The sequence below is a fragment of the Eleginops maclovinus genome, chromosome 22 (assembly GCF_036324505.1).
Source record: "Eleginops maclovinus isolate JMC-PN-2008 ecotype Puerto Natales chromosome 22, JC_Emac_rtc_rv5, whole genome shotgun sequence".
Taxonomy (NCBI): domain Eukaryota; kingdom Metazoa; phylum Chordata; class Actinopteri; order Perciformes; family Eleginopidae; genus Eleginops; species Eleginops maclovinus.
In genome coordinates, this window is record NC_086370.1 from 21,009,776 (window position 1) to 21,036,289 (window position 26,514).

General features: G+C 39.9%; 3 protein-coding genes across 3 annotated transcripts in view; all 3 read left to right on the forward strand.

The window, feature by feature from the left end:
* Positions 1–838: 838 nt before the first annotated feature.
* kif11 (kinesin family member 11) lies at positions 839–13,444 on the forward strand. Its single transcript, XM_063874161.1, is given in 28 exon segments — positions 839–976; positions 1,155–1,285; positions 2,076–2,205; positions 2,958–3,055; positions 3,175–3,187; positions 3,189–3,254; positions 5,208–5,393; positions 6,003–6,127; positions 6,253–6,343; positions 6,709–6,854; positions 6,970–7,066; positions 7,190–7,285; positions 7,570–7,658; positions 7,847–7,934; positions 8,077–8,150; positions 8,233–8,347; positions 8,433–8,504; positions 8,599–8,734; positions 8,940–9,112; positions 9,591–9,716; positions 9,855–10,010; positions 10,215–10,354; positions 10,683–10,843; positions 10,933–11,051; positions 11,206–11,428; positions 11,720–11,892; positions 12,956–13,066; positions 13,163–13,444. Coding segments are annotated over 27 exon segments (3,186 nt in total). The 5' UTR covers positions 839–976; positions 1,155–1,211; the 3' UTR covers positions 13,271–13,444.
* Positions 13,445–14,895: 1,451 nt separating this feature from the next.
* Positions 14,896–17,452, forward strand: LOC134858786 (SLAM family member 9-like). Its single transcript, XM_063874909.1, has one exon. The coding sequence runs from the start codon at positions 15,035–15,037 to the stop codon at positions 16,136–16,138; it is 1,104 nt and encodes a 367-aa protein (XP_063730979.1). The 5' UTR covers positions 14,896–15,034; the 3' UTR covers positions 16,139–17,452.
* Positions 17,453–18,064: 612 nt separating this feature from the next.
* Positions 18,065–26,514, forward strand: part of slc22a15 (solute carrier family 22 member 15) — a 14,199-nt gene continuing 5,749 nt past the window's right edge. Inside the window, exons 1-7 of the mRNA XM_063874662.1 lie at positions 18,065–18,289; positions 19,610–19,747; positions 20,311–20,443; positions 20,872–21,036; positions 21,836–21,965; positions 22,627–22,687; positions 23,083–23,240. Coding sequence (XP_063730732.1) covers positions 18,206–18,289; positions 19,610–19,747; positions 20,311–20,443; positions 20,872–21,036; positions 21,836–21,965; positions 22,627–22,687; positions 23,083–23,240 — 869 coding nt within the window. The 5' untranslated portion in view covers positions 18,065–18,205. The remainder of the gene's footprint in view (positions 18,290–19,609; positions 19,748–20,310; positions 20,444–20,871; positions 21,037–21,835; positions 21,966–22,626; positions 22,688–23,082; positions 23,241–26,514) is intronic.

Below are 26,514 nucleotides of genomic sequence, written 5' to 3' on the forward strand. Positions count from 1 at the left end.
ACATAATATATAATACTTGTGTTTTTTTCTTATCTTTCATTCTTATTCCTATATTAAGATTCATTTGAAGTGTTTTTTATTGAGTATATATTTATTTTAATAACAAACAAAAAATGACTCGGTACATCATCACTATTTGGTTTGCAAAAAAAAATGTCTGCATTTCAAAATAAGGAATTATTATCTCAAAAATAATAAGCCTATAAACTCAATATTATGAGTTAGTATCCTTAAATAATGACTACGACTTGGTATCACAACTGAATGCCTTATTATTACACTTTTCAGGTAACTTAAGGTCTCAAAATAGTCATTTATATCTCAGGATAATGACTTACTATCCGAAAATAATTGCTACATGTCTCAAAATAACGGCTTAATATAAAATGACTTAGAATCCCAGAATAATGAGAATCTTTCTTAAAATGACCATTAATTTAATAAGATAATGACTTCGTTTTGACTTTTTTTATTGACTTACAGGATTTGTTTACCCCTTTATTTGCAGGAAAGGGCTTCCATACTTCCCTTTCCTTCTTCCACCGATGTTGACGTTATCTCAGCTGATGTTTTGTTCTTTGTACACATCCCTGCTGTTGATTGAAGGGTTTTTCGCCTGATAAATATAACCATTATTGTAATAATTAAAAAACGTTTTTAGGACAATGTCGCCACACAGTGGAAACAGTCTGTTATTTATACTACGCCATAACTTCCCGTGATGCTCCGCGCCAAAGCAGTCACATGTTTCCTTGCAACCAATGGCATCGTTTGTTTGGTCGTTACTATCCTCTTATTGGTTCAGCAAAATTTAAAAGTACTGTTTGAAATATTTGTCTTGACAGAGGTTACAGAGCGCCAGAGAGGGCAGAGAAAAAGCCGCCCGAGAAGAAAGAAGTTGGATTTATAATAAACCAAATCATATTCTTGCTGGACTAAAGCGGATAATTTATAAAAAGGAGAGGAAGATACGCCGGTGAGTTGCTATGGAGTAACGGCGGTTTGAATTTAGCTACCTAGCATACTATTTTCCGCTTAGCTAACAGCTTCTATGTCTTTAAATCGTAATCTGTGTTATTTGCTGAGCAACTATCATGCTTTTTAAAGTTTAATATCCTCTCAGAATTATTGATTTGTTTGTATGTTCATTCTAGGTGTGTAACTGTGACTTTCAAACCTACTTTTAGAGAAAAGAGCATCGGTGTGCAGCCATGGCTTCACACAACATGAGCGGATTGAAACGGGAGGAGAAGGGGAGAAACATCCAGGTCGTTGTCAGATGCAGGTATAGACTGAAGAAAAACCTGTTCATACCTCTTGATCAAGTAAAAAGATGGATTATTACAGTGTAAACTAAAAATACAGAAGTGCATGTTTCCCTGCTCAACTTCCTCTTAATGTGACGCACTGTGATGGAAAGATAAATGTGCTTAGGCTACTCATCCCAAATTAAGCAAAAACTATTGACATTACACATAAATTAATCAAAGATAAACTGGATATATTTATATACAGATCAAAATTACAAGGATATATCCTAAACATGTTTTATACAAGACTAGTATACACATTAAAGTTGCACTTGGTTTTGATTTTTCAATTGAAATTCCAATGATAAAACAGTCTTTTTCCTATGTACGTCAAAATGACAGAGTTTAAACACCGTTTTTCTTGAAGTTGTTATTCCTAGACCATCACCTTTTAAATACTTTGATTAAATCTCCTTGCATTTAGCTAATGCTTTTGTCCAAAGCTACTTACAATAAGTGCAATAAACCATAAAGATGAACTCCATAATTCCATCCATCAAATGTGAACAGTGTGGAGTAAAATTACATTGCAGCATTTTGTCCATTTTCAACACAATTTAAATGTTTATAAAGATAGGTTTTTAAACCTTTTTGCTGCATTACCTTCTTCTGCTAGCCTTTATGCATAAAGTACATATATTCATGTTTTTAGCTGTGTGTTGGTCAAGTCAACTGCATACCACCCACCTACTAATTCCTCTAAACCCACATTTGATTTGTCGTTGAGATGTTGTTCAGAGAAGTCACTTTGTGTTGTGCTTTCAGACCCTTTAACACAGCGGAGCGCAAGTCCTCCTACGGGGTCATGGACTGCGACTCCAACAGGAAAGAGGTGTCCATGAGGACGGGAGGGATGCACGACAAGGCGGCACGAAAGACCTACACGTTTGACATGGTGAGTGGATGCATGTTGTCTTTACACACAGTATAGGTGCTGAGTAGAGTAGAATATTCTATAAGATGTGTATCAGCACAAATGCGTCTGATAAACAGTTCATGTCTTTCTTCATGGGACTCTGCAGTGTTTTCTGCTTGAAATGAAACTGAAACGTGGAGCCGCTCTGGTTAACGTGAAAGCCGGTGCAAGAAGATCCAATTTTTCCAACTTTCTTTTAAAGTGTGGGAGTGAAAGGCTTATCTGTCACTCATCACATGACCACATTCCCCCAGTTAATCTATCATTCACATAATATTTGTTTATGATGACTTTGAGGACCTTCAAGATCTTGTATGGGTGTCCTTAATGTCATTGGTGTTTAAATATGGAACTTGTAATGAGCGTTTTGAAGGAAGCTTGTTCTGTGTTGTTGTTGTTTATGACGTCATCCAGAAAAACAATAAACAAAATCCTCAATTTGGATTAAATTAGTTAGCCTGTTTCTTAAAAAGCCAACTTTCTTTATTGAATGTAACTCATCAATGCGTTCAGCTGATGGTGTTATTGCCGTCTGCTCAGTGTGTCAGATGCATTAATCAACATTAATGTAAATAACAGTTGATTGAGACAACCCCGTAGCCCCTCTGTTGCTCCAGATGATGAAGGTTATTTGAGATGTCTCCCTTATCTGTTAATTATATATATCTCTATCTCTATATATATCTATATCTATATCTAATATATATAAATAAAACTTTTTTTTTTCTCAGGTTTTTGGTCCAGCAGCGAAGCAGATTGATGTCTACAGGAGCGTCGTTTTCCCCATTCTGGATGAAGTCATTATGGGATACAACTGCACAGTTTTTGCGTGAGTAACTTTTATTCTAACATCTATACATAAGTCTTAATTTCAGTTTTGAACGGCACTGTTTGTGATCAATGGAATTATTCTTACAGAAAATAATAATTGTCTTTGTGCTTTCTCAGTTACGGGCAGACAGGGGACAGGAAAGACGTTCACCATGGAGGGAGAGAGGACTCCAGACGAGCAGTTCACCTGGGAGGAGGTGAGCCATGAGTCCGGAATAACTTGTTTATTTTTGTGGTTTGCATAATCAAATGACCGCTTCTGTTTGGAGAGGTGCAGGAAGGAGCGGTTTAGCACTTCCTCTTTTCTCACCTGGAGGTCAATGTGGTTAGAAGTCTAAGATGTGGTAAACACGAGCTGAACAGATTCAAAAGTCTTGTTCTACGTCATAAAACGCAACAGTTTGTAAATGAAACGTCCCCATGCCCAACATTAGCCCCCTTTAGCTCGTATAAAGCTTTCATAAATTGGTTATTTTTTCTAGAGGGGACCAGAGTGATGTTTGATTGCAGTAAAACCTCCTCCCTGCACGCCTCTATTAAAGGTGCCATAGAATGGTAAACTGTCTTGACCTTGGCATGGTTGAATAAGGAGAGGTCGGTACATTGAGCTGACATACCGTGAACCTCAAACACCACTGTTTCCTCCTTCACGTGCAAATCATGAATATGCATATCACAGCGGTAAAACGGGCAAATTACAACAATCCCTGTGTGTGTGTGTGTGTGTGTGTGTGTGTGTGTGTGTGTGTGTGTGTGTGTGTGTGTGTGTGTGTGTGTGTGTGTGTGTGTGTGTGTGTGTGTGTGTGTGTGTGTGTGTGTGTGTGTGTGTGTGTGTGTGTGTGTGTGTGTGTGTGTGTGTGTGTGTGACGTCACACACGGTAGTCCAGCCCCAACATTTGCATACACCAGCTGCTGGAAACACTCACGCTAACACTCACCACTCCATAACGTTGCTCTCCAATCTCCGACCAACTGGCTGTTCTTCAAATTCATGGGTTTCCTCCTCCGATAAAGGCTGCTGTTACCATGTGCCGAACATATTTGGTTTTCTACGCATTTCTTTATTTTCATATTCCTGTATTTTACTTAGCACAAATACTTTTTTAGTTTAGTTTCTAATTTTATCTTTTGGCTGTTTTTATATTTTAATTTTTATATATATTTTTTATGCAAAAGCAAAGTAAGATTTTCATTGTACGGTGTAACTCTGTTTTACTGTGCAAATGACAATAAATCTCATGAATCTTGAAAACATGTCAGGTTGGATGCCAACCGCCTCCATGGTTCATTTCTCACAGTTTCGTGAACTTCACTTAGTTCTGTGGGCTCTGATACAGCCATGGGTTGCTCCTTGTAAACCAGCCAATCAGAGCAGAGCTCGTCATCACTATTTAAATGAGCCCTATTCTGCCCTAGCCGTTACGTGCTTGGAACAGTTCGGCAGATAGATAACTAAAAAGATGAGTGAGACTCCAGAATTTCCTTTGCATAGAGTTTTACTGAAGTACAGCATTCAATCTTTCCGTAAAACTAAAAGTAAGCACAAAACATAAAATTACCATGTGTCAAATTGCTACACAAAATCACCACGAGCTACACGAAAACGATAGCCACGAGCTACATGAAATTAGCAGGCTAGTTACATTAACACCTCTCAATACAATAGCACCGTTTAAACAACTAATTTGCTCGACATGCTACATAAATGAATATATTATAATATAGTATATAATATATTTAATGGATATTTAGTATAGCAACAAACTTACGGACGTCTCTACTCCTGGGATCTGACCGTGGGAACTACTTGTGCTGAACTGAACTCGTTATGACTTACGAGGCGAAATAAAGGCACTTATGGTGCAATACCGAGGTACACCAGTAGGTGTCCTCTTGTTACAGGGAAAACAGCTTTGGCTACATAACATCAGAAGCATAATAGATAAAGACAGAACAAGCCCCAAATAAAACAATTCAGCTTGTTTCATTCTAGGACCAAATCATAGGGTTGTAAATGGGCCTGTAAAACCGCATCTGGACATTTTTTGGATCAACCAATGTTATATACCTTCTTTGCAGACATCAGAGCACAATTTAAAACACCAGATAGAGGCACCTTTAACTGATAAAACCATTGTTTCTGATTTAAGGACCCTCTGGCCGGCATCATCCCCAGAACGCTGCACCAGATCTTCGAGAAGCTCTCTGAGAACGGCACAGAGTTCTCCGTCAAAGTGTCCCTGCTGGAGATCTACAACGAGGAGCTGTTCGATCTGCTCAGCCCCGGGGACGACGTCAACGAGCGGCTGCAGCTCTTCGACGACCCGCGAAACAAGGTAGCCTCCTAAATGACATGTTTATACCTTCAAATATCCTGCAGTCCTTCGCGCCTTGGTGTAGCGCTTGCAGGGCAAATATTTAAGATTGTTTTCATTGTCAGTGAATCGGTTGTGTCAACAATTCTGATCGAAATCCTCTGATTCATGCGTCTTAAAACAAATATTTGGTTATTTTTTTCTTTAATCCTGTATGAAACCAAAGTGAATATCTTAAGTTGTGGACAGAACAAGATATTGCAGACCGGATTGTAATTTGAGAAATACTGATTGACATTATCCACCACTGTTATGACCACGACACACCTACTCATAAGGTTATGAGATCACTAATTTAGTCTATGACGAAGTGAATTGATAAACAGAAACGTTTCCACTATGGTCAGCTTATTGCTCAACCTTTGAGTCTTAATTATTCTGTATAATCATGATGCATTACTAGTAATTGCCAAATGCATTTTTCCCCCTTTTTTATGTTCACTTATTTTGCTTTTCCTCAAAATGAGATGAACTTTTTTTTACGATTGCTCATACAGATGAATTAAAATTGAGAATTTGTTGCTGCTTATTGAATTTTCCTTGACCTCTGACCTCTGGTGTGTGTTTCAGCGTGGCGTGGTGGTGAAGGGTCTGGAGGAGGTGACGGTTCACAACAAAGATGAAGTTTATCAGATCCTGGAGAGAGGATCGGCCAAGAGGAGGACGGCCTCCACGCTCATGAACGCTTACTCCAGGTAATCAGAGAGAAAACTGTACCACGCACTTCCAAAAGTTTCTGTATAAATGTAGATGCCCAATATTTAGCGCCTTGTCTGATCGTATTTACCACCCCCCCCCCCTCTCTTGTGTGTCTGCTCAGTCGCTCCCACTCGGTGTTCTCTGTCACCATTCACATGAAGGAGATCACTCTGGACGGAGAGGAGCTGGTGAAGATCGGAAAACTGAACCTGGTACTGATCCTTCGTCTTTAATATAAGCGGTGCAAAGTAATTCAAGTACTTTTATGTGATATTTTAGGATGAACGCCAGTCTTTGAGGGTTATTTGTTGGGCATTTTGGTCTTTCACTTGATAAAGAGCACTGGAAAATGGGAATGGGAGAAAAAATACAAAAGGTGATAAATAAAAGAACATGTTGAAATTATTAAATTGGAAGGTAAATGCAAAGCTTGATAAGTAATTAAATACCGAAGCACGCTTAACCAATATCAAAAAAGTGAGATATTTAGGAAATAAATTGGAGAACCCCGTTTTGAACATGAATCTAAATTTGTAAGACTTCCGTAAATTCTTCTAATTTCCCCTCCCTCCTCCAGGTGGATCTTGCCGGCAGTGAGAACATCGGGCGCTCAGGTGCGGTGGATAAGCGAGCTCGTGAGGCGGGAAATATCAACCAGTCTCTGCTGACACTGGGCCGCGTCATCACCGCGCTGGTGGAGAAACGCCCCCACGTCCCCTACAGGTAGCGCCATACAGACCATAGGAAGATAAACAAAAAGAACATTGTTTGTCGCAAATGAACCTTCCTCATGTGTCCCCATGTATGACCTTTGTGTTATTATTCCCTCCTCCCACAGAGAGTCTAAGCTGACCCGAATCCTGCAGGACTCTCTGGGCGGACGAACAAAAACCTCCATCATCGCCACCGTGTCGCCTTCCTCCAGCAACCTGGAGGTACGCCCTGTCGTCTCTGTGACTCCTTTGCATTGACGTGGATCATTTCTGCTTTTTATGCACCTTTTTTTATTTATTCTGTGGATGTTCATTATGATTGTGATCTTCTGTCCGTCTGTGCAGGAGACTCTGAGCACGCTGGAGTACGCCAGCAGAGCCAAAAATATCATGAACAAACCCGAGGTCAACCAGAAGCTCACCAAGAGAACGCTCATTAAGGTAGATTACTTCATTATCATTTAAATGACAGCAGAGGGGTTCAGAGTCTGTAAATTAATATTTAAAAAGAATAGCAACAATCAAGAGTAATATATTTCAAATCAATCCTGAAAGCCATTCGGAGACAGTGACGGTCTGGGAAAGCAGTAAATAAATCATATTTGAAGTCAATCCATGATAAAAGTCTTGCTATGATAGGAATAATCATTACGTATGATAACAGCAAATGACTTTGATTCAAATATTTTAGTGAAGAGTACTGACTTGTGTGTCTGTCCTCTCAGGAATACACGGAGGAGATCGAGCGTCTGAAGCGTGATCTGGCCGCCACTCGAGACAAGAACGGAGTCTATCTGTCTTCAGAGAACTACGAGTAGGTCAACATGAAAAATAGCAGGAAAAAACACAACGTTTCATTTGTGTTACCGGGTGTTGTCCTTTTTAAAAATAATGCAGTATTTGATCACATAATCAAAGTGACTGATTATCATTATATCTTAGCGCTATTTCAGAGGTAAAACGAACTCTTATCAGTTCCTTCTTTCTTGCTGTGTGTTTCAGGTCTATGATAACTCAGATCAACTCTCATGAGGAGCACTCGGTCGAGTATAGCGACCGGATCGCTGCTATGGAGGAGGAGATCAAGAAGGTGCGTGAGACTCAGATTAACAGCAGGGAGTCACTGTTCACTCTGAAGGGTGAAGCAGTGTGGCAAAGCTGCACGAGCCAGAAAATAATAAGATTGAACTGTTTTATGATTTCCATTTTTTAAACCCTGTTCCCGTCTGCAGGTGACTGAGCTGTTTGTGGACAGTAAGACCAAGTTAGAGCAGTGCACCGTCGACCTGGATGAGAAGCAGCAGAGGTGACTGATCCTGCAAGATTTGAAGTGATTGCGCAGTAGATATTTTCTTCATTTTTACATGATTATTTGTTGTTGTTTCCAGGCTGGAGGAGACGAGCAAAGACCTGCTGCAGACCAAAGAGAAGCTGACTGCGGAGGAGTTTGTCAGCTCCGAGCTCAGCGCAGCGCAGGAGTCTCTGTACAACACAGCCGGACAGGTACAGGTTTCTAAATAGCGTACTAGTAGCTTGATACACTTTTGCGCTTGCTGAGAAATATAATATTTTCCGTGTCGTCCTCCAGCTGCTGAGTACAGTGGACGCCAGCACCAGCGATGTGTCGGGTCTGCATGAAAAGCTGGACAGGAAGAAAAAGGTCAAATCTTTTTCCATTCTATCTGATCAATGACTGAAACTCAGCCGCTTGATATCATTTCAATCAGGACTAACGGGCTTGATTTGTTTTGCAGGTGGAGCAGCACAACAGTGAGATCCAGCAGAGTTTCTCTCAGCGCATGCAGGGAGCGTTCAGCAGCATGCAGCGCTCTGTTCAGCAGCACGGAGAGAAGCAGCAGCACATGCTGAGCAGCTACTCGCAGGCCATCGGTGAGAGCACAGTGCGGCAGGGGTCTAACGGAGGCCTGTAACTCCTAAAGTGTTCTGAGGAGCAGGATTGTGTGTCTCAAAATGTTTTATTGCAAGTCAGGGTCCTAAATGTACGACCGCTTGTTGCTTTGCCAGAGGAAGAAAAAAGTCAAATGAGGTTTTAGTCGTCCATATCATAATCTTTCTGTCTGTTTTTTCCGTACAGACGGCGTGGTGGTGATGAACGAGGCGGCGCTGAAAGGCGCTCTGACCACCGTGGAGTCCTTCGTGGGGGGGGTCGGTAGTCTGGTGTCTGAGGGCGTGACACGCTGTCAGGACAAAGTGAAGCAGCAGGAGGCGCTGTGTCAGCAGGACAAGGACAGCCTGTTGCAGCTGCTGGTGAGGACAGGACCATCCCCGCTGTTTGATACACAGAGGAGGAGCTGCAGTTTTATTATGGGATGACAGGTTTCTGCAGGAATACATTTAGAAAAAATGGGAATAAGGCAGCTTTGTATCACTTTGTATTCCTTGTCGCAAACAAAGTAGAAGCCCTAAAGTTAAGGTCTGGTTCTTTAGAGATTCTATGTGAAATTTGATTCCTTTTTTTTAGATGAAGGGGTTGATTTATAAGTGGCTAAATGAGTCTGCCTCTACAACCTTTTTGTATGGCTTTTTGTTGAGGGACACGGGGAGCAAGGCCTACATAAATGCGTCAAACCAGCAGCAATAGTCACAAATGAATACAGATAGGGTAGCTGTTCCCTGGGCTCTTATCCTCCTCAGGGTGGGTAATCCTTTTGAGCTGGCAGGAGGATCACAGTGGGCCCCAAACAAACGTATTCAAGTGTTTTTCTATATCTTTGTCTGTGTGTAGGAGGAGCACCGGCAGGACATGGAGCAGGTTCTGGTGGTCCGCACTCTGATGGGTCTGACGGCTGTGAAGGAGCTCAGCGACACTCTGAGAGTTACCGTGGAGACGCAGCGAGATCTGGCCGACAAAGTGAGTCCAAATCCATAGATTTACATATAACCTCAATAAAAAATGTGGCTTAAGGGCTGTCCTGGATAATTTGAAGAAAAACAATCCACTTGGTGTCTCTCATACGCTTCTGTGCTTCTCTCTGTCCCGCGTTCTCAGGTGGAGGCGATGAAGGAGGTGGGGGTGTTCTTCAGCGGGCTGGTGGGGCAGCTGGGGGTCGTGAGGGAGGAAGCGCTGCAGAGTCTGAGCTCTCTGCAGGACGAACACAACAAGCTGCAGGAGCAGATCAGAGCGGCGCAGGAGAAACACCAGGCGGTGAGACTCCTGGTTCTCCAAGAGGGGCACTTTCATTTTGCTTCAGTTTAAAATAATATCATTTAAATAATAAGGACTCATTTAATTGATATAACGCTTTGCTAAATATTTAAAGATGCCTAACATCACAAAACGCACTTCTTACAAACAAACAAAACAAGTCGTATTGTTTTATGAATATGTTTTTGTGCCTGCTGCCCTCAGGGTATGAAGCGGACCATGCAGTTCCTGCAGGATCAGCTGGGCCTGCTCTCCATGGAGGCTCAGAGCGACTACAGCGAGCTGCGCTCCGCCTCCAGCGCTCTGCAGAAACCTCTGCACCTCCTGCAGGAAAACATCAGCAGGTGAGACACAGACTAACACCAGGGAGATCCGCCGGGACGGTTTAGTTATTTTACCAGGGTTATTATGGAAAACCACAAAGCAAGTAAGCAGTAACAATAACTGTTCACTAAAAAATGTATATATAAAAAACGTTTTGTATGCATTTGTTTTACACCATGTAATATGAGTAAATATATACAAATTGTAAACATTACTAATAACAACAATAATAATAATAATACTTTAACTCTTAAAACTTTCCAGACTCCTCAATACCTAAAATAAAAAGTAGAAAATGTAAAACCTATACCTTTGTTTATACTTATTGCTCATGTGTGTCCTGTGCAGCGGCTGCAGTGCAGTGGAGCGTCAGGCCTCTGCTCAGGCTGACCTCCTCTCCTCCACCTCCTCCTCTCTGTCCTCCGCTCTGCGTCTGAACGCCGAGGAGAAACATCAGGCGCTACAGGAGCTGACAGGCTGCTGCTCGCACCTCCACAGCTCCGTGTCGGGTACGAAACGCATCATTTAAGCCTTAAAACAACATCTAAAGTGCACTCAGTTTTCATCGTTACTGATGGCCGTCACTTCCTGTCTGCAGGTCTGGTGGAGCGGGACCTCCAGTGGAGCTCCAGAGTCGAGGAGCACGCAGAGACTCAAGCCCAAAACCACCTATCGCTGCTGGGGAAGACTTCTAGTGAAGCGCAGACCCTCCAACAGGTACATATGTTCTGTTACCCTTGTTCACTTTTATGTTTTCAAGGTTGGGGGTCTTCAGATTTACTGATGTGTAGGGTTTCGCTATCACCACAAAAAGCTTCCCCTGCGAGTCAGAACGTGTCCTAACGTGCTCCTCTGATCCCCTCTCCTGCAGAGCGTGGAGACTCACTGCACTGATCAGCTGCGGTCGGCTCAGGAGGATCTGTCGGGTCGGCAGGCGGAGGTGCAACGGGCTCTGCAGGGGGTGCAGGAGCAGACCTCCAGGGACCAGACCGTGCTGGACCAGCAGCAGGAGGAGCTGAGGGACGGCGTGGAGACGAGCCAGCAGCTGGTGCACGGCTTCCTGCAGGAGGAGCTGCAGCAGGACGTTCCCACCGGTACGTACATTAACCTGGACTCCTTTGCCCTGTTTAAACCATGCTAACGTTTGGATAGTCCACTTTATTGTTTTGTACTTAAATTACTGGTTTAATATATTGGTTGTCTCTAATTTGAAGGCCATTTTAGGTTCAGAAAGACATTTTTATTACAGAAATTACAGTTTTTATTTGCGATCCCCCTCATCTGGCGTTGTAGATATATGTTCTACTGGTGATTAAGTATCAGGTCTCGTGTTTTCCTTGAACGTGACGCGGTCACTAACACAGTTATTCTGCTGTTGCCTTCAGGTGCCACCCCTCAGCGTCGGGAGTTCGTGTATCCTCGGCGGCTGGAGAAGTCGAAGAGCCGCGTGGAGCTGCTGGAGAGCATGAGGCGGCAGCAGGAGGAGCTGCAGGCCGCTATCGACGAGGAGGAGGAGGAAAATGAGGAAGAGGAGGAGAAAAATAGCCAGGATGATCACGTACGTTTCAAGTTTCTTAATACCTTTACACAATTTTATTAGCTGTATAATATCACAGATCGCCATTTACAAGTCATTTAATCCATTCAGTTTTGATCATGTTATTTTACTTATTTATTTTTTTTACTTTTTGGTATTAAATTGTTTTAAAAGTCTTTAAAATGCTAACACATGAGGGGGGGGGGTAAAACATTTTATTCAATATTGCAAAAAAGAGGTAATCATTTATTTCTTTATAAAATGTAGTTATACAGATTTGTACGACGGAGTGTTAGGGCCACATATGAAGAAAAAAAATATTTTTGCCGTGACGAGATTAAAGTCGCCGTGTCGACTTTAAAGTCAACATGTTGACTTTAAAGTCGACACGGCGACTTTAAAGTCAACATGTCGACATTAAACTCGAAATGTCGAGAATAAAGTTGAAATTAGTTGGGAGACATAGCAACCGTCCTGCACTGAATCCGAAATGGCTTGTGTAGATCATTTGGTCAAATTATACTTCCGAATTGGATTTAACAATAAAGAGATCCCCGCTGTTTTAGCGCAGAACCACAGTGTGGTGATTAGTGTAAGAACCATGCGTGACTCAAACTGCACCTGTGGAGCGGTTGCTTTCTCTCTGAATAGTTTTCAGTGTCAATTGACATAAAGTCGAGATTATTCTCGACATGTCGAGATTAAACTCGACATAATATTTCAACTTTATTCTCGACATTTCGAGTTTAATGTCGACATGTTGACTTTAAAGTCGCCGTGTCGACTTTAATCTCGTCACGGCAAAAATATTTTTTTTCTTCATATGTGGCCCTAATACTCCGTCGTAGATTTGGATAGTGGAATTAATTATGTAAAATTTAATGCAGACTGGTATTAAAAAGCTGTAAGAAACCTGGTTGTTAGATTAGTGTTTCATTTTAATAGAAGAAAATCTGCATTTCTTAAACTGAATCTCAAAAATGCAACCTGCTGGCTGAAGAATTGCTTTTTGTTTTGAATTTATTGGGCAAATAAAAAAAACTCTTGTTAATTTTGCCATTTTTCCCCTCCTTGTGGTGTGCAGGACTCTCTGGAGGACGAGCTCAGCACGTGTAACGAGAGTCTGGCCACCGAGCCGTCCTTCATCGACGAGAACCTCGTTTTCAACGAGAGCAAACGTGTTCCCTTCTTCAAGGTGAGCAGCAAAAGAGAACACACTTTTATTTTAGTTAGGGAAATGTCTGGGAGTTTGTGTGTGTGTGTGTGTAACTGTTTTATTTCCATTTTCCAGCAAAAGAAAGGCGGTAAGAAGGAAAGCAAGATCCCCCCGAGGCACAAAGCGCCAGAAAACGAATCAACGCCGCAGAAATCCAGACTGCCTCTCCGCTCTCAGAACTAAAACATTTAAAATATATTTTTCTCAATCAATATTATCATATTGTCCTACCTGTTGTTTGTGTTTGTGTTTTTTGTCTTCTAAATGTTAACTTGCTGTATTGTTGTTTTGGTAGTGTAATTGTCTCGACATTTTCAAGTTGCTTGTAAAATTAAAGAGATTTTATACTTGTTTTTATACCTTTTGGGATTTCCTTATTCCAGTGGAGTGAAGCGGCAGCTTCCAACTACCTTCAGTTATGAAACCTGAAAGTTATTGTTTAAGCTTTAGCTGTTGAGACACCAATGTGTTTCCTTTCTCAGAGTACTTTTAAGAAAGATGCTGTTCAGTGGCTTTTGTATACAGTAAAAGCACCTAAATCATGTGAAATTATAGTACTTTAATTAGTCTTTGAACACATTAAACAAAAGGTTAATTAGTGAAACATTGGTGAGATTTACTAGGTGTATTATAGACTTTAAACGGAGCTGTACCCGTTCGCCATATGTTTACATCTATGTAAGTGCCACAGAAAGATTACGGTACATAAACATCAAACTGTTTGACCTGTTTTTTCTGATAATTGATAGGCCTGCGTGGTTTTCCATGTTAACTTAGAAAACCAAGAGTTATGCTGTTCCCTTTTTCTGCCCAATATATACTTATATTTCATATCAGAGGCTATTATTGTATTTTCACAGCACTATATTATAACTCATTACATACCTCACAGACAAAGTAGTCACCTAATGATTATAAATGTAAAGATTAAACTGCACAAAGCATATAAAACATCGAACAGAGCTCCACTTTTAGTAGCTTTAACTTTGACACTTTAATGCATCCATGTTTTAATATATAGTATTCAGAATAGGCCCCTCTGCACAATGAGTACAAAATAGTTTTGGTGCAGGAAAACTGGGTGTTTCACAACACCCTGGATTAGATCACTCAAAAAATATTTGCAGGGGAGTGACACTTTCGGTTCCTACTGGTGTCACGGAAAATAACGTCGTCGGTCATATATGACCTATTGTGACCGGAAAACCACCTACAAAATACGTTATTTACTCTACACGACAAATAAAATAAAAATGTATACTTTCAGTTAAGATATTACGGGTATTTTCAGCCGTTTCTAGCCATTTGTCACGCGTTTTGTCCGCAAATTGTCTAAAAACGAGTGGCTTTTTGCTGATGAAGGTTATTTTGATTCTGTAGCTGTCTCTCAAAATGCCTGTACTTTTCTAATTAAACGTGGATTAAATCAGTATGTTGTTGGTAAATAAATGTTGGTGACCTAAAGAAGATAACATACAACAGAGTGAAAAACGCTCAGTTAAAAATAAAAATCATGCAAAAAAAAGTAAAAGTTTAATAGGAGAAACATGGAAATTGTATTCTTAGTAGAAACACACCTAAATGCTAGTAGATAACTCAACATCTCTATGTTTTGGGATTTTAATGTAATTTTATAATTTCATTTTACTTAAAATAATTTAAAATAGTTTGTATGTTAACGTTTTTATTTATTTATTATTATCTTGTTAAAATATGCTCCGGTATAAAAAAGAAATCCCCTTGCAAAACAATTGAATCGGTTTGTAATCAGGCACTGTTTGGACACCTAACAATAAACCATGTCGCCCCTCCCTTCCGCTTCCTCTACGCTGACTCGCTGAAGAAGGGTGTGGTGCTGTAGTGTTCCACTTGCCGAAAGGCGGCGAATTGACACCCTTATCGATTAATTTATCTCTTATGAAAGTCGTGTTTTGATCCGTGGACGATATGGAGAATGTGTTGGTGTTCTGTCTGCTGTTTTTGGCCTCTCTTCGCTCTGCTTCTACTGAAGACATGTTATTCGAGGAAGGCGGTAGTGTGACGCTCAATCTGAGGCCTGCTCCTTCTAAACCGATCACCGTGATCGAGTGGAAATTCAATGGTATTACTCTGGCAGAATGGGCGAAAGATGTGGTTGAGTTGACCTATAAAAGAGCCAACACCTCACTGGACATAACTACTGGACGTTTAGTTGTGCAGAAAATGACCAAAACTGATCAGGGTGAATATTCAGTGGAGGTTAACAACCGTGTGCAGGCAGAGAAATACCAAGTTGTATTCATCAAACGTGTTCCCAAGCCGAGCGTATTGACCCAACCGTTGTCATGCAGCACTGAAGATGAACAATGTAGCCTGACATGTGATGGTGACACCACCGAGGCTGAACCCGTCACCTACAGCTGGAAAACCGGGGCTGGAGAGTGGAAAGCGTCGGGGAGAAGCATGACCATCACCAAGGCAGAGCATGGACAAGTGGAGACCTTCACCTGCAAGATGAAGAACCCAGTAAGTGAGGAAGAAAGTGAACCAGTTACGAATAAGCTCCACTCTAAAGTACCAGATCCAGGTCCCTCAACTGGGATTGTGTTAGGCATTATTTTCCTAATTTTGGTGGCTCTGATTGGGGTTGGGGTGTTTGTGGCATGGAAAAAGAAGAAATTGCCGTGTTTCCCAAGATCTGTCTCTGTTGAAAGTCCTCCTCCTCCTGATGCTGTTTTTAAACCATTGATCGGTTCTGCTGGATCTGCAGCTGGAGCAGAAGATCTCACTCAACCAGCGGAGGAAAAAGCAGACAGCAAAAATGGATCTGCAGGTGGAGTTGTACAACCTGATACATCACTGAAAGATCAACCAGACAGCCAAGCTGGATCTGCAGATGGAGCAGAAGATCCCACTTCACCAGCGGAGGAAAAAGCAGACAGCCAAGCTGGATCTGCAGATGGAGCAGAAGATCCCACTTCACCAGCGGAGGAAAAAGCAGACAGCCAAGCTGGATCTGCAGAGGGAGTAGCCAATCAATCACTGGATGCAAAACAAGACAACCAAGACTGATCTGCATGAAACTGTGAAGCACTTTTTTCATCTGACATATTGCTTTACCTGCAGACATGTTATGAAACATCTCAATAGTTTTAGCTTGATGTGAGGTGTGTGTTTTGGCTGTGCACCATCGACTGTTACATGCACCGGAAGGACTTTCATTCTGTCCGCCTCAAGATAATCATTTGGTTGAACAGCTGCATGAAATCGTGATCTAGATTTAAACCTAATATGGATTATTGTTAATCTGGGTTCTGTGATGTTGAACAAAAGTCAGAGGACTGATGGGGGAACTTTGACTATCATCCAATCAAAAAGAAATTGAGTCACATCTAGTTTGATAATCCAAAATGTGTTTTCATTTTGAAAGCAAAACAGGTGTAACTGCAGGTTGAATGCTTCTGGAAATGTATGTAATACTTTTCTGCTTTCTATTATACGTCATAGCTAACTAAGTCTGTTTGGATTGGCGACTGGTGTGAAAACATGAATTATATATCGATGGTTTTAAACAGTTGCCTATATGTGGAGTGGGTATGGTGATGCTGCAGATAAGCCCATGGCAGTATTGCACCCACAAATGTTTATTTGTAAACTGTTTTAATGCCCAATTATTTTTTACTCAAGCCACAAAGCCACAAATGTGCTTTTTAGTAGAAAAGTAAAAAGGCAGGATTTTTACTATTTGAGTGCTTTTTTTAAAGCGCTTTCTCTGTCCTTTTGGCATGAATGTAGACCAATTCTAGGAACCATTTTATTTTACTGTTAATTGACCAAGCTGTCAAACCACTTTAGTTTGAGATTGGTAATAAGGGAAGAGGAATGGATTCAGGGTCAAATCATATACATTTCAGTGTGCAGTTTTAATAGTATTACTTTTTATAATCCAACATATCCGAATGTTAACAATAAATAACCGCCCTCCTCCAAAAGAGCAATTCAGCTTTCGATTTGAAACACAGGACCATTTCATTTCTCATGAAATATTTTTTGAGTTCCTTCATGAAATGCAAAACTTAAAAGCCGATGAGTCCAAAGAGCCGAAGCACTTATAATGACGCACCTTTGGCACACCGTCCACTTTAAATCGGAAGTTGAAGAGGGAGCTTAATGAATGTTCACTTTTTGTATTATACATGTTGTTGTTATGAGTAAAAATGCAATGACTTGGATCTATTTAATGCACTGCTTTTCCACCTTTTTTTGTGACATCTAGAATTGGCTTAAATTCTTTTCTCCTTTTTATTTATTTTAGTTAGTATTTGATACGGTGTAATTTGTTTCCATCCAGTGCCTTTGTAAATAAACGTGAGTCATGCCAAACAATCTGTCGTTATTTCTACTGAGTGACACATGGAAGCTATTTTTACGAGTATTCTGCATACTGTACGTATTTCTGTATTTCCTGTTAATATTGCTCTTTATTTTAATGTTATACTAGTTTATTTTAATATCCTCTTCATACTTTTTAAATGTTTTGGTCCTTTTTCTTACAATTTATCTTCTTTCAGAATCAAGTTAAATGATGCCAGGTGCGTTTACACATTTGCTCTGCTGGTGCGAACATAAACAGTCTTAAGTCACAAGTTCGAAGAGTAGGTCAAAATGACATACCGTAATATTAAAAAGAATGTATCTTTAAGCATCCACACAAGTATTTACACCACATTTAAATATACCAATAGTCTAAAGACTCAGGACAAAGAATAAATGTCAATAATTGACTGTTTATGCATGCTCCTTATACACCAGGGAAAGTATGTATGTATACTATAACACCACCATAGTATAGTGATATGGTATTATTAACATAGTTATGTATGCTTCTTGATTAATACTACTACTATCCTGGCTCTTTACTTGCTTTAACAAGCGTACATGTTCCCTTTTGTGGGGGGAATAAAGGTTTTCTGATTCTGATTGTACAGCGAGACGTACCCGGAAGTGAGTGCGGATTTCTCTCTTGCTCGCTCATCACGCACACACTTACGCACACACACCCCTTTCTTTACTCTTTGATAGTCCTGGTGGTAGTGGTGATGCTAAAACCCAGAGAACCGCCTGGCCGTCCTACCTGGGATGGATTTAGAAGAAGCTTTTCAAGTTGTCGGCGAATTTGGACCCTATCAGAAGCGGGCGGTGGCTGTGCTGGTTTTCACACAGGTTTGAGCATTTAAAAAAAAATGTAAAATTGTTTATGAAAAACAGAAGCAGTGGCGGAAACTATCCCTGCAACAACAGCGGGTAAAATAGCGCTACGTGGCTTAACAAGGGGGCTTTAAAAACTTTATATCTAGACCAACAAAATAACATTTAGCTGACATTGACAATGACAATGCTGCATTTGAGCTGTAATGTGCCTGTAGCTCTTGCTTATCATTTAGCCAGCGCTGCACGATAGAGAACTTTCCACCAGAGTTCATAAAAAAAAACTAACTATTAGTGTCGCCTTGTTTATCAGCAAGCTCACTCATGAATCTGACAATTCTTAATGCGTTTTCAATATCTACTTACTATGCTTTAGTTCGGCACACAATACAAAGCTTGTTTTTACATGCATTTAGCTCTTTTTCAACATGACGTACAGATGAGAGCTCATACATCCGGGTACTTTCTGGATGTATGGTCCAAAATGTGGACATTAAACTTAAGCCAAAGTTATCACAACAACCAAAAACCACGTATTACTAGATGGTTTTTGAAGTATTTCCCCACGTGGTATGTAGTGCAAGCGACCATTACCAAATTTGATCGCCAACATCCCCACAATGAACTTGTAAACAAATAAAGTTTAGATTTAATTAAATAAATAGCCAGTTTACAGCCAATTCAAGGATGTCCCGAATTTATCGCAACAAGCCCCATATTCACAAACAATTCACAGTGTTTCCCCAATTCCACTGTATTTTCACGAATACCATATTGAATCGTAAACATTGTATTGTTCAAATGAAGTTTGGCAAAGCATCCCTTTTGGTTAAGCTACCTCTAGCTAGTGGTTGTTATATCTCACATAACAAATGTGTCCATGATGCTAAACTAAAAGACAATTAATTAAAGACCGGATATTATACACTTTATTTAAGTGTGGTGTTGATAATAAACCATCCAGTTAGCCTGCATTGTGGAAGAATATTCATATCCTTTAGCAAAGTAGAAGAACCCAAACTACACTGTGAAAACACTACAGTGAAAGTATGTAAGTATTAAGATCAAAAGATGTACTTTGTTGATCCTAATTTGGACAATTAATTCGTTTTGGCATCAGCAGGCTATGGAGGTGTTTTACAGTAGTACATTTCATTCATTTTTGAGTATCTAATCTGTTACTTTCTATGTTTATTTTACAGAATTGATCCCCCTTTGCTGTTTCTTTATACATTAACAATAATCATAGCATCCATTTGTTACCAATATTACCCTGGCAGCTATTTTTATGAAGGCCTTCTGCTTTATGTACTATGTTTACCTGTCTTTTCCCAGGTGTACATGGCCTGTCAGTCCATGCTGATTGTTCTGGTTGGATCTACACCAGAGTACCACATCCAGCCTCAGGACGGAGATTCATCCAGCCTGCCACAGGTCGTCTTCACAGAGGACATCGACTCCATAGTGACCGAGGTATTTATTGTAATCGTTGTTCAGTATCTTGATTTTATCTTAAAGCTTTCTATTGTTTTACACATTTTCTATATAAGAATTCCTTATTGCATTTCAGTTTTGTTTCTTTAAGCATTCAAACCAACTCGTGCTTACGTTTTTGTGCCGCCGTTGCAATTTCACTATTGTTTTATGTTAGTGAATTCATACCAAAATACCCAAGGTGCGATATCAGTTTAATCCAGAAGTAGTTTTATATGCTTCTTCGTCTTGCAATCAGTTTTTACTGTTATTATTTGATTTATTTAGTGATTTTTTTCTATTTGAGTGTCCACTTAACATGAGGGTTAATGATAAATATGCATTATTTCCAGTTAAATACTTATTTGCTTTGTTTTTTTCTTGGTTGTTTTGCTATTTGTACTTAAAAAACTGCTTTGGATGAAAGGTGTAAGGTCATCCACGTTTGTTTGTTTTGAATTTTTTAATACCGTATGGAAAAAGCGGTTCGTATTTTGAGCAAAAGCACCTGTGTTGACAAAAACCGGTCAATAAATAAAACGTTTTCCCTCCTTTTGTCTCAGTGGTTTCTCATCAAGCAGCAGGCCTATAAGGTCAGCCTGGCCGGATCGCTGTTCTTCGCTGGGCTTTTGTTCGGGAACGTTTTCTTCGGGCCGCTCTCGGATAAGATCGGCAGGAGACCTGTTTACCTGACAGGTGAGGCAATAATATATCATATTTACAATACATCTAATATATTTGGCACCTTTCAAACATAGGGATTGCCAAATAAAAACTGAACTGATCAAAAACCCAATTCAATTAGATTAAATGTGTTTTATTGAGCAGAGTTGGGATTTATTTGAAGCAGAAGCAACAGGGTAACAAGGCTTTGCACATGAGGTAAACACAGAATAAAGATGTATATTTATAGAGGACCTGAATGAACTAAAAGCCAGAACCTAAACACATCATAATACACATAGAAAAATAAAGAAAATATAATAAAAAGGAAGTAAAATCACAAAAAAGCTTCAAAAAAAGGGGTTTTAAAAGTGATTAAGCGGCCCCGAATCTCCTTGTTCAGGATTTAAATTCCTTAAATGTAAATGTTATTTAATTGAATCTCTTTCTATGTGTCCCAGGTTTGTTTTTCGAGGTGATCTTCGGTTATGTCACGGCCTTCGCGCCGAGCTACGAGGTGTTCGCCGTGTCCCGCCTCCTGGTGGGTCTGATGAACGGTGGCATCGGCCTCGTCAGCTTCGTCCTCACTCAGGAATATGTGGGAAAGTCCTACTGGGCCATGACCGGTACGGAAAACGGCAAAACAATGCCATCATGACATGCGTCACTCATGTCTTTATGAAGTCCTGGTTTTTACCTGCATTTTTATTTGGAAGTTTGTCAGGAAAGGTGATCATTTTTATCGGGTCTTAGCTTTTGAAACCGGGACCATTTGCTCATTTTATTTTATTCATTAGATGTAATTGTAAATCGAATGTAAAGCTTATTGATTGTACTATATTGGATTTTGGCAGGATTTAGTTGTACTCTATCATTTGTGGTTGTGGCATAATTGAAAGTAAAAAAAAAAAAAGACTGAACTGGAGGAAGAAGGTAGAAACAAAACCTTCAAAATGTACAAGAAATAAACTCTGAGATTTGAAGTGGTAAATACTGTTCATAGTGACAAAATCATTGGAAAAAGAAAATCTGACACGAGCTATCTTTAGTTCCTCGACAAAAAAAAATTCAGCCTTAATTTTTATACAAAAACTTGTGACTTCATAATATCAATCATTTCTTTTGTTGCAGGAAATATATTGATTCATAATCTCAGATAAAGTCAAACTAGTTCCTGTAAATGTGTGGCTTTCTCTTATATTTAACCACTGTTTCCCTCTTAGTCCCTCCCATCCCGTGTGAAGCATCCTTCAATACACTTTATTACCCTACTCTTGTATTTAGTGTAATTTATTTTGTATTACCTAAAACGAACCTATGATCCGAAGAAAGGGGAGTATTCGCTGCTGTGCCTTAGTTTTCTGTATACAGAGTTCAGTGATATGCAGTCTCTCTGATGTTCCCTTTTCTTATATCCTTCTTCAGGGACATTGACCAGCATGAGTTTTGCGGTCGGCATCGCTCTGTTCGGAGCGCTGGGTTACTTCATCCGGCCGTGGAGGAGCCTGGCCCTCGTGGCCAACTCGTCCGGTGTCCTCTTCTTCCTGCTCTCCGTGTGAGTAAAAGAGGGAGAGTTTATTCAACCACATGAAACCAAAACCAAGACACATTTGTCCTCTTGTTTGACATTTGTGCAGACAACCCCATTTTACCCACAAAGCAAGTGGGGACAAGTAAGACATGTTGCATATCTATGTGAGCTATCTTTCCTCCAGCAGCAGTACAAAGCTGTAGTTTTAACATACATTTTTGTGTCAAACCTCAGAGAGACGTATTCCCGCCCAAAGGTGCATAAAACCAAGACAAATGAAAGACGTCTCTGGTAGGAATCCAACAATAAACAAGGTCACTCAATCTTTTATAAAGTGCAATGCATGAATCCAAAAATGGTTTATGCCACGAATAATTACCACAAACCATGCAGCGTGGTGATGCAGATTACATATCAACTTGTTCTTTAACTGAACAGAAATGAATGGAAACTGAAGGAAAACTACATTTGAAACAATCTGTAATTCAATGATTTAAAAAGGCTGCCAAAGATTAAGATACAGAAGTGTTCAAGTAAAGAACAATGAAAAGAACGCACTGAGTAATCTGGTTATTAGTATCATAGAAGTGTCACAGGTATAATTTAGTACTGGTTACATTTATTAGATACACAAACATCCATAGAGACGTATCTGTGCCGATACAGTCATCTGTCTCTCCTGCAGAACTCTCCCAGAGTCTCCTCGCTGGCTGTTCTCTCAGGGGCAGACCGACCGAGCTGAAGAGGTAAATATACTCCAATAAATGTGATATATGGGTACATTTTAGGGAAGATAAAACGCTAGGACTCTATGGTGTGTTTCGGGTTGGACCAATACCTGTTTATAAAGGAAGAAAGAGGGATATTCTCCGGTTAAAGTGTTAACATCCTAATAGAAATGACAGGTAATAAGTTTAGTGTTTGATAAGGCTTCTCTTTGCGTTGGAGGATCAGATAATCCTGTGTTTTTTAATAAAATTGTGTTTTTAGTTAGAATTTTAGACGAGGAGTAGAATACACATTTTTTCCCGATTTTTGAAATCTACAAAAAAAAACAATGTAGATGTTGAGCCAGAATCTTTTAAATATCTGGACCTTTTTGCTAAATATTGCTGTGATGTTTTCCGTCCGGTCCTTACAGGTGTTGCGCTACATGGCGCTGAGGAACGGTAACGCCTCCAAAAACCTGACGCTGCGCCGCGCTGCTGCTAAAGACGGTAGGAACAGAGGGGCGGGGGTCCTGCAGCTACTGATCCATCCCGTCCTCCGCCTGAGGACCATGGTGCTCATGTATGTCTGGTGAGTGTTCCTCCACCACAGAAGAAGAAACAACATGCTATAAGCTGCTGACACGAGAGACTAATTCTGAAGATCTCTCCTGCAGTCTGAGGTTTGAATTAGTTCACAGAGTAAAATCAACATTCCTCATCAGCGAGACTAAACAAATATGGATCCTAACTCTAACTAAAGCGGTCGTCTATGGTCAAAGATAAGAAGCGCTTCTACAGTAGAAGAATAAACTATCTCATGGCAAACTGGCAACAAAAAAGTGCCCAAACTGCCCCTCCTTAAGGGAGATAACAACACCCACCAAGGCCTAATAACTATGCCATGGGAGTAGAGACGAAGCAAGGAGACAATTATGAACTGTGTCAATGGTTAAACACGTGAGCAAAATATTCCCTAACAAGTTCAACTAAAATATTACTATTTGTACTTTTCCTCCACTACATTATTGAATCCCTTTAGTTGCTAGGCAGATTTGGATGAATGATGGTAAATATAATCTCCCTTAAATCAGACTGTAGTTCACCTGCAGTAAATCCAGCAGCTACCCTGCAGTATACAAAGCCATTCAAACTAGCTGCACCTTTACCAGCTCTGAGAACACTTTAATGATCAATCATTATAAAACATATCAGAGATATTATTCTGAAATGGACCAATCAGACAATGACTACTTTTACTGTCGCTACTTTAAGTACATTTAGAGGAGAGTACTTTCTACTTTCACTGGAGGAACATTTAGAATACTTTTACTGTGACAGAGTATTCCTACACTCTGGTACTTCTACTTTACTCAAGTACAAGACCTGAGTACTTCTACTTTACTCAAGTACAAGATCTGAGTACTTCTACTTTACTCAAGTACAAGATCTGAGTACTTCTACTTTACTCAAGTACAAGATCTGAGTACTTCTACTTTACTCAAGTACAAGACCTGAGTCCTTCTACTTTACTCAAGTACAAGACCTGAGTACTTCTACTTTACTCAAGTACAAGACCTGAGTACTTCTACTTTACTCAAGTACAAGACCTGAGTACTTCTACTTTACTCAAGTACAAGATCTGAGTACTTCTACTTTTACTCAAGTACAAGATCTGAGTACTTCTACTTTTACTCAAGTACAGGGTCTGAGTACTTCTACTTTTACTCAAGTATAGGGTCTGAGTACTTCTACTTTACTCAAGTACAAGATCTGAGTACTTCTACTTTTACTCAAGTACAAGACCTGAGTACTTCTACTTTTACTCAAGTATAGGGTCTGAGTACTTCTACTTTACTCAAGTACAAGACCTGAGTACTTCTACTTTTACTCAAGTACAGGGTCTGAGTACTTCTACTTTTACTCAAGAACAAGACCTGAGTACTTCTACTTTACTCAAGTACAGGGTCTGAGTACTTGTACTTTACTCAAGTACAGGGTCTGAGTACTTCTACTTTCTTCGGTACAAGATCTGAGTACTTTTACTTTCACTCAAGTACAAGATCTGAGTACTTCTACTCAAGTACAAGATCTGAGTACTTGTACTTAACTCAAGTACAGGGTCTGAGTACTTCTACTTTACTCGGTACAAGATCTGAGTACTTTTACTTTCACTCAAGTACAAGACCTGAGTACTTCTACTTTACTCCAGTACAAGATCTGAGTACTTCTACTTTTACTCAAGTACATGATCTGAGTACTTCTACTTTTACTCAAGTACAAGACCTGAGTACTTCTACTTTTACTCAAGTACAGGGTCTGAGTACTTCTACTTTTACTCAAGTATAGGGTCTGAGTACTTCTACTTTACTCAAGTACAAGACCTGAGTACTTCTACTTTTACTCAAGTACAGGGTCTGAGTACTTCTACTTTTACTCAAGAACAAGACCTGAGTACTTCTACTTTACTCAAGTACAGGGTCTGAGTACTTGTACTTTACTCAAGTACAGGGTCTGAGTACTTCTACTTTACTCGGTACAAGATCTGAGTACTTTTACTTTCACTCAAGTACAAGATCTGAGTACTTCTACTTTCACTCAAGTACAAGATCTGAGTACTTGTACTTAACTCAAGTACAGGGTCTGAGTACTTCTACTTTACTCGGTACAAGATCTGAGTACTTTTACTTTCACTCAAGTACAAGATCTGAGTACTTCTACTTTCACTCAAGTACAAGATCTGAGTACTTGTACTTAACTCAAGTACAGGGTCTGAGTACTTCTACTTTACTCGGTACAAGATCTGAGTACTTCTACTTTTACTCAAGTACAAGACCTGAGTACTTCTACTTTTACTCAAGTACAGGGTCTGAGTACTTCTACTTTTACTCAAGTATAGGGTCTGAGTACTTCTACTTTACTCAAGTACAAGACCTGAGTACTTCTACTTTTACTCAAGTACAGGGTCTGAGTACTTCTACTTTTACTCAAGAACAAGACCTGAGTACTTCTACTTTACTCAAGTACAGGGTCTGAGTACTTGTACTTTACTCAAGTACAGGGTCTGAGTACTTCTGCTTTACTCGGTACAAGATCTGAGTACTTTTACTTTCACTCAAGTACAAGATCTGAGTACTTCTACTTTCACTCAAGTACAAGATCTGAGTACTTGTACTTAACTCAAGTACAGGGTCTGAGTACTTCTACTTTACTCGGTACAAGATCTGAGTACTTCTACTTTTACTCAAGTACAAGACCTGAGTACTTCTACTTTTACTCAAGTACAGGGTCTGAGTACTTCTACTTTTACTCAAGTATAGGGTCTGAGTACTTCTACTTTACTCAAGTACAAGACCTGAGTACTTCTACTTTTACTCAAGTACAGGGTCTGAGTACTTCTACTTTTACTCAAGAACAAGACCTGAGTACTTCTACTTTACTCAAGTACAGGGTCTGAGTACTTGTACTTTACTCAAGTACAGGGTCTGAGTACTTCTACTTTACTCAAGTACAAGATCAGAGTACTTTTACTTTCACTCAAGTACAAGATCTGAGTACTTCTACTTTACTCAAGAACAAGATCTGAGTACTTTAGTCCCTGATACTTTGCACAAAGACCTTTTTATAATCAGAATGAATAGACATGAATTAAAACCAATCCAAAAGCTGTACAGGGTTCAAATATTGACTTGAGTTTTTTTTCAGACCAGAGCTATGCAATACAGACACACCCGTCTTCATACTGTGGCTCGTTTCACTCTTACTTCATCACAGCTGATACAGTGTGGTTCTCTGTTTGGAGCTTCATACTCTCTTTTTTTACTTCCTTATTTGAAAGTCGAGCAGATTAGTCTGATAGTTCCTCA